General features: G+C 36.3%; 1 protein-coding gene across 7 annotated transcripts in view; it reads right to left on the reverse strand.

Annotated features, from left to right (window-relative positions):
- RIMKLB (ribosomal modification protein rimK like family member B) overlaps positions 1-18,671 on the reverse strand; it is a 127,823-nt gene that overhangs the window by 12,992 nt on the left and 96,160 nt on the right. For all 7 annotated transcript variants that reach the window (XM_036019391.1, XM_036019392.1, XM_036019387.1 and 4 more), the window contains 3 exons: positions 5,494-5,724; positions 3,344-3,430; positions 1,703-1,906 (listed from right to left, as the gene is read on the reverse strand). In XM_036019391.1, the coding sequence (XP_035875284.1) occupies positions 1,703-1,906; positions 3,344-3,430; positions 5,494-5,724 (522 nt within the window). The remainder of the gene's footprint in view (positions 1-1,702; positions 1,907-3,343; positions 3,431-5,493; positions 5,725-18,671) is intronic.

The raw sequence follows: 18,671 nt of genomic DNA on the forward strand, positions 1-18,671 counted from the left end.
ATTGAGAAAAGAGACATATCTAAAAATACCCTGAAAAATATCTCAGTTAAAAAAAAAGTAAAAGGCAAGACTTACAAAGAATAAATCACCTACCAAAAAATACATAAAAGTAGATTTGGACATTCAATTACAACAATGTAACCTATAAAGCAGAACTGAAGCTTGAGTCTTAAAATGTAAAAATCCAATCTAGCCAATACATTATTCTCCATTCAGAAAGAAAGATATATGAGGATACCTATCCCTCACACACCCCCATTTTGAGAAAATGATCAAGAAAAAATACTAACAAGACAACAAATGACTAAGAAGAGGGACCTCAATACACGGAAAGATGAAGATGAGGAGTAAACAGTGGTGAGTAATGATTCTTGCCATACAGGTATAATAAACTCTAAATGGAGTTAGAAAGACTACCTAGGAATAGATCATCTGAGTGCTATTTAAGAATTCCTGAAACATAAGTGAAATTCCAATATAGATTGGGACTAAAACTATTAAATGATTTCAGCAAAACACTATAACATAAAGTCTGTGAAAGCAGGGATTTTTGTCCGTTTTGTTCACTACTATATAACAAAATACTGCTACAACAGTTAGTACTGTATATGGGAGAATACTCATCATAAAAAGGCCTCTCTGGGGATGGACTAATGAGGGCACTCAATTCTGGAGAACAAGATAAAGGGCTCTTGCTCTATCAGATATCTAGGCATAACACCAGAGGAATTAAGATTGATATTCACACAGGGAAAAAATAGTACAAGAGACAAGAGGGCCCTTAAACAAACCAATACATACATAGAAATTCAATACATTAAAAAGATAGCTTCACAATAAAATTAGAAATGCCATTTTAAAAAAGGTGGCATTACAAATCTGTAATAAATAGACTATTTATTAAAGACTGCTGGAACAACCAAATATGCATTTGGAAAATAGGAAAAGGGAACAGGGAAGGATCAAGGATAACTCTAAGGATGTTGGTCTAAACTGGAAAGGTAGAACTGCCATTAAATGAGAAGGGCAAAACTGTGGGTTGGAGCACACTGGGAGGGAGAGTTAGATCAGAAGTTCATTTTTAGACATGTTAAACTAAAATGTCTTCTGGACATCGACATGGAGATCTTAAGTAGGCAGTTATTTACATGTGCATGGAGTTCATGGAGAAAGCCTAAATTGGAGAGATAAATCTGAAAATAACATATAGATAGTATTTAAAGCCATGAGCTAGGTAAAATTACTAAGAAAGTGAAATAACAGAGAAGAAAAAACCCAGGCTAAGCTCTGAGGCACTGCAACAATAAGGGATCTCAGAAAACACCCATTTACATAAACCAAAATCAGCAATCTTTTTTGGACTAATGGATAAAAAGTGAGTTGCAATACATCTACCTTAAATAAACTCCAATTATACACAAAATAAGTATATCAACAAAGAGAGAATCTTTAGTAAGACATTTCATACACATGTGAATTGAGCTTGGGTGAAAGTAAATTCACAATTCAGAGAAATCCAATTTCATTACTTAAAAAAACCCTCAAAAGTCTATTAATTATATTGATAAGTCTATCATATTTACATGTGAAAGATAGTGTTTTTTTAACTTACTGAGTAAAAACCTGTAGCTATATACAAATACTCATTGGACAAGTTGCAACATTACCTAATATACTAGAAAAACACCTGAATCCTTTTTACCTAGTGAGCAGTTGCTTTGCATCCTCCCATCTGTGGAACAACGTAACATGGTGCCAACCACACGGCCTCCCACAACAATGACACGCACATCCCGTCCATGAGACTCCTTCACATACTTCTGGAACAGGTATGGAGCTTCGTGGCGAATAAGATGGCTCAGATCCGCCAAATGGTGCTTATCTCGAGCTAAGAAAACAGCTTTGCCTGTGATTGAAAGAGAATAAAAAGTATGCGTAAGTCATTAATATGTGGGTAAGCTGCCATCTATTGCCTCCACCTTCTTGTATCCCAATCTGTTCTTTCAGATTCAACCACTTTTTAACCAAAGTAATATAGTTAAGACTGAATGTAAAAAAGTAAAAGTCACCATCATTGAGTCTCTCAATCTCCAAACTCTTACAGTTATAGAGTTTCAGTTTATGTTGTGAGGTAGGGATCTAAAATTTGTACGCCTCCAGAGTAGCCAGTAATGCCAGACTCACTTATTAGCAAACATTTCCCTCTAAGTTAAAACATATCATTAATTTGAATATATTAATAAACGTCATTTCTATGGAGGGGTGGGCAAAGTAGGTTTACAGTTGTTCATATGGAAAAAGACATTCAGGTTATGATTATTACAAGAGCTTTATTAACTCATATTTCATGTACTTACAACTGTAAACCTACTTTTGCCCACCCTGTATAGTAAAAACAGCAGTACGTCATCGCATACCTAAGCCTTATTTCTAAATTCTCTAGTCTGTCCCATTGCTTTATTTATAAACCTTTGTGCCAACAGAAATGCTGTTTTTAATACAGTTATAAATCCTTTGACATTCTTTCCATCAAGAAGAGGGGGAATCTAGGTCCCATGCCTTTGAATCAAGGAAGGCTTGTGATTATTTCAACCAACAGAATACAGAAGTGATTCTATGTGACTTCTGAAGCTAGGTCAAGAAAGCTTATGCTGCTTCTGTGGTCATCGGAGCACTCACTGCAGAAGCCCCGACACTTTTTGGCTCCCATACTGGTAAAGCCAAATATAAGCAATGCAGTGGAGAGTCCCAGTTGACCCTGATTCAGCCATCCCCGTCACAACACTAAACCCTGTGAAATACTTGGATTTTATGGAGCATTTTATGCCTTAAGAAATCTTTCCTTAATCTGAAGTCATTTAAAAACTTTCATACACTGTCTTCTAAAGCTGTATATTTTTGCCTTATACTTAAGTTTTTGAACTATACAAACTGGGAGAGGGAATGATTGGAGTCAGTGATATAAGGTTCTTGCGTTGCTGAAAAGGTATTTATTAACTTGGGACTCAGTCTAAATTAAGTATGCATCTTAAAATTTCTAGTATAATCACTAAACGGAAGAAATAGCTTCTAGCCAAACTGAACAACTCACAGCAGCATTCTGTAAGTTTAAGGTACCATGCACCAACTTCCCCCTAATTTTTCTTTAGAGGCCCTGCTCCAAAACCTATAAATTTCAATTGACAAGCCTACTGTTTAATCAATAACCATGAGGAAATACAAAGCAGTAATTACTTTGATCTGATTAAGAAAAAAATCTATATTGTATAATTACCCATATTAATTCCTAAAAGTAAATTTCAAAATTATATACCATAGCAACACAGCAACAACTCATACCCACCTCGATGACCCCGTGTATTCTTCACTACCATCGGGAACTCCAGTACTTCTGCTTCATCAATCATTTTAGAAAAATTTTCATGACCACCTGGTTTGAGCAAAAAAGAAATTTAAAAACAGCAGCAACAGAGGTGGTTTGTGACAGATTTTATCTACACTAATGTCAGCAACAAAAGGGCAGTAGGAGATTAAGAAACTGATGATTAAATTTTGTTTTTATTAGAGAAAGTAATAATAAAAGTTGAAAAAACAGTTAAGTATCAGTTTAAAACAGGGTGTCAAACTCATTTTCACCAGGGGCCACATCAGCCTTGCAGTTACTGAAATAATTTTAGGACTGTATAAATGTAACTACTCCTTAACTGTTAAAGGAGTTGAAATTACATTCGGCTCTTTGAAGGCAACCGTGAGGCTGATGTGGCCCCTGGTGAAAATGAGTTTGACACCCCTGGTTTAAAACAACCATGCTTTTTAAAATGGAAAAAAGCAATCTTAAACTACAAATATTCTAATATCCAACCTAAAGAAATTAAGTATACTTCAGCTAAAACAATGTTTCCTAATTCTATACCATTTTTCATACTTTTATCCCTTCTTTTTCCACTCTAAAATTAATAGAAGCCTCAAGATCTACTTTAGTATATTCAACTCCCTGTTTAGATTAAGAAACAAAATGATGAGTCAATTGAGAAGACTCCAAGGTTGAAGATGCTGCACGCATGTATACACATTCTCTCTCTCTCAAACACACGAATTAATTTTTCTTATCTCTATTATTAACCAGAGTTCCTTCTACACTGAGCTACTCAGTACCAGTGTGCTAAGTCTTGCTTCTTACTGTTTTTACTGCCTAGGGACACATGATACAGCAGCAAGGTTAGTGCAAAAAAAATGGATTATGGTTGTAAAAAAAATATTAACCCAATGATATAGAAAAACTAAACCAGGACAGAGTTCATAAACCAATATCATAAATTTGCAGCTTACAGAAATCAAGATGATCTTAATTTGAACCTTCAATATCAGAGCACAGGTAATATTTAATTTGGTTAACCCTTTCCTCCTTTCCATTTTCTTAAAACCAGAACTACAGAGCCATGAAATAAGCATCAGGAAAACAGAATTCTCTAACTATTCATATTGTCTCTTCTTGCACAATTCCTAAAAAGAGCAGCCGTCTCGCATACCATACAAACTTGAAGATTTCCCTTCCTTCTTTAAAATATTTTAAAAAAGAAGACAGGGATTACTTTTTACAGCCTGATTAACCCTCCAAGCATTCTACTGAACATTTATTTGGAGAATATCTTTATGAAAAACTACACTGATTTATAGTACATCTTATCCTTTCAACTAGAAAAACTAGAAACCTTAAAAGACAGAAAATCTATTAACACTGTTTATAGCAGTGTTACTCACAGTGTGCTCTAGTAACCTGTGCCCATTTCTGACTTCTTTGCTTCTGATAGGTAAACAGATAAATATAACAAGAGTAAGCACTAGCAGCTTTTACAGCAATTTGGCATTGCTGTGATATTTTCATTGTGCTTAGTAAGAATATTGATACACAGCAGATTGGTCTTTAAAAAAAGATCCTTCACCACAGATAAAGCATACCTAGTATACTGCCACTTTCTTAATAAAAATATATTTATGAAGAATTATCATGAAAATGGCAATACACATTAACAGAAATTAAAAGAGGTATCATCAAGTTCTATTATTTTTTACCACAAGGGCTGGCACACTAGGGCCTGTGGGACAGATTGGCCCACTGCCTTTTTTTGTAATAAAGTTTTATTGGAACACAGCTACACTCATTTGTTCAAGCATGTTCTATAGCAGCTTTCACACTACAACAGCATTACTGAGAGTCACAAAAAAGAATGTAGAGCCTGGAAAATCCAAAAATTTACTATTTGACCCTTTATAGGAAAAGCTTGCTAAGTTTATTCTACCCATAGCATGGAACCAATCTTAAGACATGACTCACAATTCTGCCCAGTTTGTTAATACACAAAGTTACTTCTATAAGAAGTGCATTCATGTTCACAAATTTCCTTATATCACACAACCCTATCAGTTTAGTATGGCTTTCAAAATTATCAGTTTTCTAACACTTAAGCTACAAATTCATATAAGTGAACAAACCATAAGAGAAAGTATCTGGCAGAGGAACACCATGGCCAGCCAACTCTTGAAACGTCCAGAACTTATTCACACAGTTCAGGATGGCTTGAGGTCGGTTCATCAACCGGCATCCCATCTTCTCTAGGTGGCGCAAAACAGTGATGTCGCTATCACTTTGTACCCAAGGGGTTGGTACTCTCACTACCACCACCTGGGGGTAGGCAGTAATTAGTTCTCCATTGATCCGAAGACCTGAAACATGCAAAAGTGAAACCAAAACCATTAAAATTAAATATATAATAAAAGAGAGGAACAGAAATATACCATAGCTTCAGTCACAAAATTAAACATACTAAGTTATTAACATTTCATTGAGACAAAGAGACATCCCTCCTTAAATTGTATTTCTTTGTAAAAAGAAAGAAAATTTAATAAGAAAAATTTCTGTACTGGTTAAATAAATAATTGTGCATGTCATTATAAAGAAATACAACACAGCCATTAAAATGAATGTCATAACCAGAAATGAAAAAATGTTCAGATGTTGAATTTAAAAAAAAGCTAAATCTGGGAATAATTTTATCTATTTCCATATGCATAGAAAATATATGAAAGGATAAATGATATGTCTTTCTCCGAGTATGAGTAGATGGCAAAGCAGGAAGCAGAAGATAGAACAGGGAACTTTAACACTGTGCTCCATGTAATTCTCTATATTATATTCTTTTTAAAGTGGGTGCATATGCTTTTATAATAAAAAATATTTTTAAAAGAGTTTCTTAAATTTTATCTAATACTGTTCTATTTAAAGAAGTCCCAAATTAAAAAAAAAGAACTATTTTCACTTTCTAAAGGTTTTTATTTATTTTTACAGAGGGGAAGGGAGGGAGAAAGAGAGGGGGAAAAACAGCAATATGTGGTTGCCTCTCATGTGGCGCCCACTGCAGACCTGGCCCACAACCCAGGCATATGCTGTAGTTGGGAATTGAACCAGAGCCCTTAGGTTTACCACCCATACTCAATCCACTGAGCTACACCAGCCAGGGCCAAACTATTTTCATTTTAAAATAGTTCATTTACTTGTTTATACTTTTGAAACACAAAAATACAGCAGTGGGCAAAAGTAACTTTACAGTTGTGAGTATACAAAAAAGTTTATTGTGTATTTATTAATTATGGTGCTATTTTCCAAATAAAACCCCTTTAAATCTACTTTTGCCCACCCTTGTGTATAACATATTCACTTCCCACCAACATTATAGGTACTTCATGTTAATGGTATGTATTTTCCCCACTGTTAATCTTAGCACAGAATAATATATAATTTTTAGAATAAAGTTTATATTATTCTATGTCACTTTCTCTCATTACTTAAAATTATACCATATCTTTCTATGTCAGTGCATATATAGCTCTATTTCCTTTTTTAGGGGGCTGAATGGAATTATATTTTATAAATATGCCATATGATCCATCCAATAGCTAGTAAGCAATTACTATGCATCAGATGCTTTTCTAAAAATTGGGAATAGAGCTCCGGCTGGTGTGGCTAAGTAGACTGAGCGATGGCCTGAGAACCTGCAAATCAAAATGTCTCTGGTTTGATTCCCGGTCATAGCACATGCCTGGGTTGCGGGCCAGGTCCCCAGTTGGGAGCGAGCAAGAAGCAACTGATCAATGTATCTCTCACACATAGATGAGAATTTCTCTCTTTATCCCTCCCCTCCCTATCTCTAAAAATAAGTAAAATCTCTTAAAAATTGGGAATAGACTGGTAAATAAGGCAGACAAGGTACTTACTGTCCTGTGGAGGAGAAACTATTCTATAACATGACAGCTGTCTGTCAGAAACCTGTGCTAGATCCAACCAAGAACAGAGACTGTTCCCATAACCCCCCTCCCCCACAGATTGTCCAACCTTTCCCCTGTGCCCCAGGCATGCTGGTTCCTGCAACAGACCCTTGCCCTCCCCAGGTCAAGTATATAAGGCATGTCCCCTTATCTGAGGCAGGTCACACCCCAGTACCCCTATCCATCCTGCCCTGTCCTATATAACCCTACAGTGCCTGCTATGACATGCTTCATATAGGTAAGTTCCCTTAATAAACTCAGTGTAATACTACAGTTGTCAGTCTCTTTCTTCAGTTGCTAGGTCCTGAGAATTATATTAACAGGTAGTTGCACTCAAGAAGGATTCATCCTAGTGGGAGAAACTCAAGTATTCGTTTTTATGGTATTAGCCTTTAAACAGGGTAGAAATTCTAATACAGGAGAAACTGGTAAAAGGTAACATCTGAGTTAGAGCATAAGCCTTGAGATATGTGTTTGTTTAAAGCAAAGAGAAATGACACTTCAAAAGTATGGGTGCAGCAACAATCATAGGGCAAAAAGAACAGTAAGAGCAATGGATGCCTCAAATTGTAATTTATATTTGTATAATGTATAAAAAGATAAGGTTGGTCAGGTTAAGGTGAAGGTGTCAAATGTGTGAAGCCACAAACCTTTAAGATATAACTGACATACAATGTATTGGTTTTAGGTGTACAACATAATGATTCAATATTTGTATACACTGTGAAATTATCACCACAATACATTTAGTTGACATCTGGCACCTCACAGTTAACAACTTTTTTCTTTTGATGAGAACTTTTAAGATTTATTCTCTTGGCAACTTTTAAATATACAATACACTACTACTGTTAACTACAGTAACCATGCTATACATTTCATCCACAGGACCTATTTATCTTCTAACTAGAAGTTTGTATCTTTTGACGTTAGCCCATTGCCCCCACACCATCCCATCCCATCCCATCCCTCCATCACCTGCCTCTGGCCACCATCAAACTGTTCTCTATATCACGGACTTTGGTTCTGCATATTAGTGAGATCACACAATATTTGTCTTTCTCTATATGACTCTTGAAGTCTATCCATGGTGTCACAAATGGCAGGATTTCCTTCTTTTCTATGGCTAGATAATATTCCATTATATATACATACCACATGTTCTTTATCCACCCACCCATTTAAACTTAGTTTATTTCCATGTCTTAGGTATTGTAAATAATGCTGCAATGGGGGTGCAGACATATCTTCAAAGTAGTGATTTAAGTTCCTTCAAGTAAATACTCAGAAGTATGACAGTCTGGTCTGACCTTGCACAGAGGCACCCACCAGCAAGACAGGATATCGGAACAAACAGATCAGGGTGGGGCAGCACCCAAGTAATCAGTCAGGGATAGGATAGTTCCAGAAACTCGAGAGGTGTGGGATAGAAACACCCAAGAAGAGAAGGAAGAAAGTAGAAGAGTTCAAAATAACCAATTACAAGACTACTTTCCCATAGTACAAGGGTGGTGGTGGGGGGCGGGGGGGTAGTAGGGTGTTTCTTTAAAAGCCCTGCACAGAACAACCCTGATGGGAAATGGTCTGAGCTGAGAACTGGCCTCAGCTCGACTGCTTTCCCTCCCTTGCTCCGGAGGGACCCCTTGCTTTGCTATTAACTCTGTCTTCTCATGGTTCCTCCATGGCTCTGATCTCACAAAGTGGAGTTGCTCCACAAATTCTGAGCTGAAGAGTTTACATAACTGTTCTGATTAAGATAACTGAGGGTGTGTGCTGAATACTGTCTGTTGATATTTTATACTGTCCTATGGGAAGTGTCCAAGTGGACCAGACTGGAAGAGTGGAAAGTCTGATACTAAGACATAAAGAATGGGAAAGTTGAAAAGGGAAGCCAGTTTAGGACAGAAGATGATGACTTTGGATCTAAATATAAAAGACTTTGGTGATAACTCGAGGACATCAACGTGGAACTATTACATATATGTGTATATAATTCATATTGGTAGTTTTGAGTGTGTTTATTTAGTTGTGGGAATCAGCCCAAGATGTAATAGCTAAAAATATCAGGATATATATAGGCTGAAAAATGAAAGGAATTAACAGAGAAATCTAGAACCAAGATTTTGTGAATCTCATTAACGAAACAAAAACCTGAGGAAAAAAGTAGTCAAAAAACTAGGGAATTCTAGTGCTGAGTACTATTGGGAAAGATAAGAGAAGTCAGCATTATCAGGGGAGAATGATCAATCTCATTAAATAAAACAGAGGTAACAAAAAGGTTGAGTTTTAAGAAAGGCTTGAGTGATCAGGAAAAGAGATACTATCAACTGTCAAGAAAAAAATTCAACCATTACATTATTTTCTCATTTTCCTAAATTGGAGACAGCTCTTGCTTTTTAAAAGAAGTGGGATAAAAGAAAGCAATGGAACTATTCCAGACTTGGGCCATACCACCAGTGAGGACCACCTATCTGCTGCACCAGGAAACGGGAACATGGGAGTACTTTATACAAAGTGCATTCAGATCTGCACTCTGTACTATTGAGGTACTACTGAGGATGGAAAGAAATCCAATGCTACCAGCAACAGAAACACATGCTTTGTTATTCTAGGCCAACAGAAGATGATCCAAGGCTGGAAAGAAGAGCGCTACAGAAGAATGTGAGCCAAAACAAGCAAAGCGACAACTCTTTTGACTGTACTGATCTCTTGAGCACTCTTAGCAAATGCCACTGTTTAAGAATCCATTCTTATAAGCATATACCTTTCCCATCTACTTAGATTTCTAACGAGACATATTTTGTGTTTCCTATCAAAATATCCTTCTTTAATATACACAGTAACCCTGTTCCCCTCCAATTTGTTTCCAAGTCTTATCTAGCTATTAATCCTAAGCAGAGATAGAATTTTTTTCTTAAAAGTTAAGTTCTTTTGGGAATGATGAAGTACAGGAGACCGTTCTGCATGTCGTGGACCCAGCTCCCACAGGCCTCGTGCTCACAGATAGGTTCTCCCATGGGGAATCAGGCCTGTAATGTACCTAGGCTGCTTTGAGACTTGCTTTTGCTAAAACTCCTTCACCCTGAATTGAGGCAGCAAACATTTACTGCATATCTTTAAAGTAACTCCCTAAAGTCTGTGCTAAACCTCCCCAGTATGGAGTGTAACCGGTTCAACCACTTTTCCCTTTGCATTTGCAAATACTCTTCTCCTCCGATGTGATTAATGGCATTATCTCCTTTGTTTTCTGTAAAAGGCAACCACCTAAAGCAAACCTGTGCATAGTAAATGAGGACCATCATGTAATGGGCCCAGAAAAGAAATAAAGGCCTATCACAGCAAGGGCTGAGACTTTTTCTCCTCTTGAGAGAAAAGCCATGCTGTCCCTTTTCCTCCACAGGACTCGGTAGTCTGTATGAATTTCTCATATCTCTTCCACAATGTGGCGGACTCCAGGAGCCGGGGTCTGCATCAATGAAGAACCAAAAAAATTACTTTCCCAGACCCTCATCAGTGGAACAGAAAGAAACAAAAGGAAGACTACTATCTATAACTGTGTGCCTCATCATCATTGAGGATTGCCTTACTGCAGCTGACAGTCATGTGTTCTAAAAAAAAGAGAACGAATGAGTGAATAGTTTTTTTAGTTCAGATAAACTGAATATAATTTCTTTTTTGTTTGTTTGTTTTGTTTTTTTTATTAATTAATTAATTTTTTAGGGAGGGAAGGGAGGGAGGGGGGGGAGGGAGAGAGAGAGAGAGAGACATTAATGTGCGGTTGCTGGGGGTTATGGCCTGCAACCCAGAAATGTACCCTGGCTGGGAATCGAACCTGGGACACTTTGGTTCCCAGCCCGCGCTCAATCCACTGAGCTATGCCAGCCAGGGCTAAATATAATTTCTTTAAAAAATAGAAAAGGAGAAAGAGGGAGAAATAGAAAGCATGCAAACAAGCAAAGCAATCATAACTCCGTTTTAAGGCATTTTTCTGTGTCTTCAAACAATATAATAATTATATTGTAATTATAATAATTATATAAATCTGAGGTCAAGATATCAACTCTACCACAATAATTAGCAAAAGGAGGTTAAGATACATAAAATTCAGAGAATGCTAATGCCAATAGCTATAATTTACCTCCTTAGATTTCACAAATGCTAACTGACATTCAAGCTCTATGTGTTTGAGTACATTCTTGATAGCATTTCTAAGATAGTAAAAAAAGAAACTGGCTCAAGAGAAATACTTCATGAAATCGATAAACAAAAAGACAAAATACCCTCAAGGGACTCATCCATTCAAAAATATTTGCTGAGCACCCACCTTAAGATACTCTGAAACTCAGGACAAAATCCTAGCCCCACTTGAGGGGTTTTGAGGAAGAGGATGGAAGGTGGGATATGCATGTAAAGTGCTTAGTAACAAATGATTGATACATGTTAAGACCTTAATAATTATTAGTGGCTTTCCATTACTCTAAGTTGACAATGGTGAATGGGATAGATTGCTGGCAAATGATAACTTAGTTTCTAGCAATACGACTTGAGAGAACCCTTTTGTCCTCAACCTCCAATCAAACACATCTGGTTTGTTTAATTTGATGCCTAAGAGCTCACTTCTATTTTGCTAATGTAGCATAAAAACTTGTTTTTATTAAGTTTTTTCCTTATTATTATCCTGATGTGATTTGAAAATTAAAAGTTGAAATACTATATAGCCAACCTATTATGCTTTCTTTACCCCTAAATTAGCAATTTTTACTGAAATGGTAAAGAAAGGCTATATAGAAGGTAAACAGGGAAATCTCTAATTATATAGTCACTGTTAATGAACCCAACCATAAACATTTATTGTAGTCTTCTGGCAGCAGACTACTGTAGAAGAGGGAAGAAAGGGGGCAAAGCATCTTGGTAATATAGGCAAAGCTTCTTTTAAATGTTGAGCCCCTCTGTCTGCTTTGAAAAGGGATAAACTTTTTTTTTAACAGTGGCTCCAGGGTAAAGACAAATATTTGTATCAATCTGTTCTACTGAACTTTTAGCAATCACAACTGCATGATATCAAAACTTTCTGAATACAGCTCTAAGTAAATATGAATAAAAATATATAAATGTAAGCACAGTTATATAACCATATAATTTTTAAATAAATGTATTATAAATATTAATGAACATAAACTGAAAGCTATGAAGTTATAAATAACAAAGGAGGAGGATTACATTAAACTCCTTAAATACTAAACATTATGAAGAAAACTACTGGGAAAGGAGGAGATTCAGATTTTTCCCTCAAATGTTTCATTTAAGCCCTGGCTGGCATAGCTCAGTGGATTGAGCGCGGGCTGGGAACCAAAGTGTCCCAGGTTCGATTCCCAGCTAGGGTACATTCCTGGGTTGCAGGCCATAACCCCCAGCAACTGCACATTGACGTTTCTCTCTCTCTCCCTCCCTCCCTCTCTCTCTCCCTCCCTCCCTCTCTCTCTCCCTCCCTCCCTCTCTCTCTCTCCCCACTCCCTCCCTAAAAATAAATAAATAAAATCTTAAAAAAAAAGATGTTATGGATATAAAGTTAAGTTTAAAAAAAAATGTTTCATTTAGACCCCAAATAGCAAGGGATAATGATGAGGAGGTAGCAAGGGCCAAAACAGAATATGAGCACATCTTCACAAGATACTTGCTGGCATGGGAATCACAATGATCCCACATTTGATTCAAATCCTAGCTCTGCCACTTATCCATTGTATAACCTCCAGCAGGTTACTTAACCTCTCTGTGTCTCAGGTTCCTCATCTGTAAAATGAGTATAGTAACAGTAGTTTCTTTATGGAGTTGAGGTAAGGATTAACTAAGTTTACATTAGTGAAGAAGAGCCTGGCAGATAATAAGTACATAATAACTCTTAATCATCAATACCATCCATCATCCCCTTTTGTAAATGGGAAATAGAGAAACTAGAAAGTACCATGAGATTAACAATCTGACCATCTTGTTCACCGCTGTATCCTCAGCACCATCTGGCACATAGTAGGTGCTCAATTACGAAATGTGAACTTGTCTCACAGTTTTTAGAAGCAGAGCAGGTATTTAAACCCTGGCCTCAGTCTGAAGCTCTATGGCCTAAAACAAGATTGACCCTATAAATGCTGCAGAAAAATTACTCAACTCAAACTTAAAACTCCAATGGAAAATCAAATCACATTAATATCTAAAAACCCAAAGTAGAAGAAAAAAAATTTTAAAGAGCAGAAATTAACAGAATAGAAAACAAGCATCAATAGAAAATACCAGACAAGCCAAAAGTTGTTTCCTAGAAAACATAAATTTGTTAGATCTCTGATAAAACTGATTTAGAAGAAAAAAAAATAAACTTAGATAAAATGTACAAAAGTTCCTAGGAAAATACAATTTATGAAAGGGCCACAAGAAAACCAGAATATGGCCCTAGCTGGGTGACTTGGTTGGACCATTATCCCGTACACCAAAAGCTTGTGGGACTGATGCTGGTTAGGGTGCAAACAGACACAGCCCATTGATGTTTCTCTCTAATCGCTCTTTCCCTCCTTCCCTCACCCATCCTCTCTCTCTAACATTAATAAAAAAAAAAAAATTCTTGGGTGAGGATTAAAAAAATGCATAATCTGAATAATCCAGTAATCGCTAAAGAAAATTAACCATTAACTGAAATCTTTCCACAAAGAAATGTCTAGGCAAAAATGGCTTTTAAAAGTAAATTCCACCATTCATTTAAGGAAGAAATAAAACCAACGTACACCTTTTTCCAGAAAACAGAGAGGAACAACAATAAAAGTCATTCCCTAGCCTGTTATAAAACCGGACAACATAACTTAGCACGAACTGACAATGACATTTCAAGAAAGGAAAGATACAAGCCAATTTCACTCAAACATAAATAACAAAATCTTCAAGAAAATATTAAATTAAAAAAAATATATATTAAATTAAACCCAGCTGTATAACAACAGTATTAAGCAAGTTTAATTTATTCCAAAAATTTTAAGTTGCTTTAACTTATAAATACCAATCTTGGATTTGCAATACAGTAAAAAGGAATATGACCATTCAATAGATGTATAGATGCTATTTGATAAAATTCAAGTATTCGGGATTAATAAAAAACCCTTTAGGATACCTGGAGAAGAAAGAAATTTCCTTAATATGATAAAGGATATCTTAAAAATCCTCCCGGTCATATGCTTAATGGTCTAATGTTAAAAGCTTTCCTCTGGGCCCAGAAATGAGACTAGGATGCCCACTGTCACTATCTCATCCAACATTGTCCCAGAGGTCCTATTTGGTGTAATCAGTCAAGAAATGAAAGTGAGATGTAAAGACTGGAAAGGAAATCTAAAACTCTGATTACTTATAATGACACTTTTTTTGAAAGCACACAATCCTAAAAAAACCTATCACAAATTATTGAAATAAGTGAGCTACTCTCAATACACTGTATAAAACAGAACCAGCAACAATGAGTTAGAAATAAAAGAATTTTAATTGTGTCATTTACAACAGCAGAAAAAATGTAAAATTCACAGGAATAAGATGCATTTAGTAGGATGTACAAGACTTCTGGGGGTAAAATTATAAAACATTACAGTCATTAAAGACAAGGAAGGAGGAATGGGGCAGAGAGAGAAAGACAGAGACAAAGGCTGACCATGCACACATTCACATATTCAGAGGTTCAACAGTATGTGTCATTTCTCCTCAAACTGACCTATAAATTCAACACAATTCTAATCAAAATTTCACATGGTATTTTTGTGGATCATGACAAGCTGACTCTAAAATGTATAAACGCAACAGAACATGACTGGCTAGATATTTTTAATGATGTGAGAGAACACTTACTCTGCTGGATGTCATAAACTACAGTAATTAAGTCAGTGTGGTATTGGTGAAAAGTGGCACAATTAGAACAAGGAACAGAATAAACCCATCTACCGTATATATAGATAACCTGACTTACTGCAAAGGCAACAGAAGAGCAATGGAGAAAGGTCAGTCTCCTTAGTAAAAGGCTGGGACAACCAAATATTCAAATGGAAAGAAAATGAAACTTTACCATTACCTATGATCATACACAAAAATGAATTTCAGGTAGATTATAAATATGCACGCGAGTGCCAAAACAATATACTCTCTAAAAGCTGACAAAAGGGGTAGCTTCCTGACCTCAGAGTAGGGAAAGATTTTTTAATACAAGGCACAAAAAGAATCAACTGTAAGCAGTAAGATGTTAAATTACATTAAAAGTGAATTTTTCTATTTGTCAAGACACCATTAAGAATGTTAAAAGGTGGCCCTTGCTGGTGTGGCTCAGTGGATTGAGTGCCAGCCTGCAAACCAAAGCCTTGCTGATTCAATTCTCCGTCAGGGTACATGCCTGGGTTGCAGGCCAGGCACCCCAGTGAGGGGCATGCAAGAGGCAACCACACATTGATGTTTCTCTCCCTTTCTGCCTCCCTTCCCTTTGGTCCAGAAAAATAAATAAAATCTTAAAAAATAAAAAAGAATGTTAAAAGGCAAAAGCTATGGAAGCAACCCAAGTGCCCATCATTAGATGAGAGGATAAAAAAGCTTTGCTACACATTTACAATGGAACATTACGAAACCATAACAAAAAATAAAATCTCACTGTAACAGAAGGTATTATGCTATGTTAAATAAGTCAGAGAAAGACAAATGTCATATGCTTTCACTTATATGTGGAATCTAAAGAATATAAATGAACAAACAAAACAGAAACAGACTCACAGAGAGAACCGACTAATGGTTGCCAGAGAGACAGGGTTTGGAGCCACTTGCAAAAGGTGAAGGGACTGAGAAGTACAGATTGGTAGTTATGAAATAGTTATGAGGATGTAAAGTACAACACAGAAAATATAGTCAGTAATACTGTAATAACTATGCATGGTGCCAGTTGAGTACTAGATATAGCAGGGAAGCACTTTATAAAGTATATGAATGTCTAACTATTCTATACACTTGAAACTAATACAAAATAATACTAAATGTAAACTGTAATCAAAAAGATTTTTACAGTTAATTACAAAAAAGAAAGTTAAAAGGCAAGTCACAAATGAAACATTTACAAAAGTACAATAAAATAATCAGTTCAATAGCAAAATGGACAAGATACATGAATAGGCATTTTATACATGATGATACATAAACAAATATATGCAGATACTCAACTTCATTAGTGAGTGGGAATATGAAAACAGGTACAATTCATACCCTCTAGAATAGCTAAAAATAAACTGACCATTATTGATGAATATGTGGTCTTAAAAAAAAAACACTAGTAAGAGAAGGAAATTTACCCTGGTAAAGGGTATTTCTCAACATAAAAAAAAAAGAACATTAAGCATCAGGTTTATTTACTGGGACAAAACTGCAGCTCCCTCTTTAAGATCACGTATTAGGCAAGCATGTTCACTATCATCATTTTTATTCAACATTACACTGGAGGTGCTATTTAATGTAATAAAATAAGAAAAATAAATTAAAAACATAGAAACTAGAAAACTGTCACTTTCATATGTGATTATCTGCATCACACACCCTACAGAATACAGTGGGAGAAAAAAGCAAGAGACAGCAGAGTATTTATGGTACACTGATATAGTATATAGTATACTACGTATAGTATAGTATAGTACAGTACAGTATACAGAAAAAGAGGAGAAATATAAATATAACCCAAGCTCTGAAGACAAACCACCTGATTTTAAATCTCGGCTCCAGCACTCACTGGCTTTACAATCTTGAACAAACCATTTAACCAACCTTGGATTTCATTTTCTCATTTGTAAAATAAAGACAATAACAGTAACTATCTCATTGGATTATTACCAGAAATAAATGAGTTATTTGTTTTAAAAAAAAAAAAGCTCTGAATACTGCTACTGTGTTTGTAACAGAAATATAATCTTAAAACTTGAATTCTAAGAAGTGAAACAAATTTTCCTGGGCTTTTCCTAGCTCAAGTTAGAATCTATACTCATCATTCTAAGTTCTTTCATGGCTTGTCACTTGTGTACCTCTCGGAGAACAGTCTTAGAGAATCAAGTCATTCAATTTCACAACTGTCAAAAAGTACTACGCATAAACAGTAGAAGAATATCATGTTTTTCTGCCACTAATAAGTAACTATCATTTACTGAATATTTACTATGTGTCAGATACCATACCACGGCAATTACATATATGTCAAGTAATCCTTAACACACTATAAAGTAGGCTTTTTCATTTTTATTCCAAGAACTCCGAGCCAACATGGAGGCATAGGTAGCCATGTTTTCCCTTCTCACACTACCAAAAGAAGGACAACAACAAATTAAAAAACAAACAAACAAAAACCAGAACTGCCAGAAAATCAAACTCTGTGGAGTCTGACAACCAAGGAATTAAAGGAGATACATTCATTCAGACTGGTAGGAGGGACGAAGATGGGCAGCTTTGGTGGAGAGGCAAGACAAGACAGCAGATGGTGGACTGGGGGTCCCACATTCACATGCAGATAAGCCAGAAAAACAAATGGGGAGAGAGGCAGACCACGCAACCCAGGGTTCCAGCCCAGGAAATTAAAGCCTCAAAACCTCTGGCTGTAAAAACCTGTGGGGGGTGAGGTAGTGGGAGAAACTACAAGCCTCATCAGAGAGAACCACAGGGTCCTAGAAGGCACACAAACCAACCAATTGGGAATTAGCACCAGAAGGGCCCAATTTGCTTGTAGGTAGCGGAGGAAGTGACTGAAAGCCGGCCAGAAGCCCAGCAAACAGCATTCTGTTCTCTCTGACCCCTCCTGCCACATGCAGCACCACAACACAGCTGTGGATTGCCCTGCCCTGGCAAATACCTAAGGCTCTGACCCTAACAACATAATAGGTGCACCAAGACAAAGAATTTTGGCCCAAATGAAAGAACAGATCAAAACTTCTGAAGAACTAAGCAATGAGGACATAGTCAACCTATCATGTGCAGAGTTCAAAACACTGGTAATCAGGATACTCACAGAAATGATTGAGTATGGACATAAAACAGAGGAAGAAGTGAAGGCTATGCAAAGTGAAACAAAGAAAAATATACAGGGAACAGAGAAGGGAAGGAAACTGGATCGCAAATCAACAATGTGCAACAGAAGGAATAAAATATCCAACCGGAACAGAATAAAGAAATAAGAATTCAAAAAATGAGGAAAGGCTTAGTAACCTCTGGGACAACTTTAAATGTTCCAACATCTGAATCATAGGGGTGCCAGAGGAAGAGGAGAGCAAGAAATTGAAAACTTATTTGAAAGGATAATGAATAAGAACTTTCCC

This window comes from Phyllostomus discolor, chromosome 2 (assembly GCF_004126475.2).
Source record: "Phyllostomus discolor isolate MPI-MPIP mPhyDis1 chromosome 2, mPhyDis1.pri.v3, whole genome shotgun sequence".
NCBI classification, from domain to species: Eukaryota; Metazoa; Chordata; class Mammalia; order Chiroptera; family Phyllostomidae; genus Phyllostomus; species Phyllostomus discolor.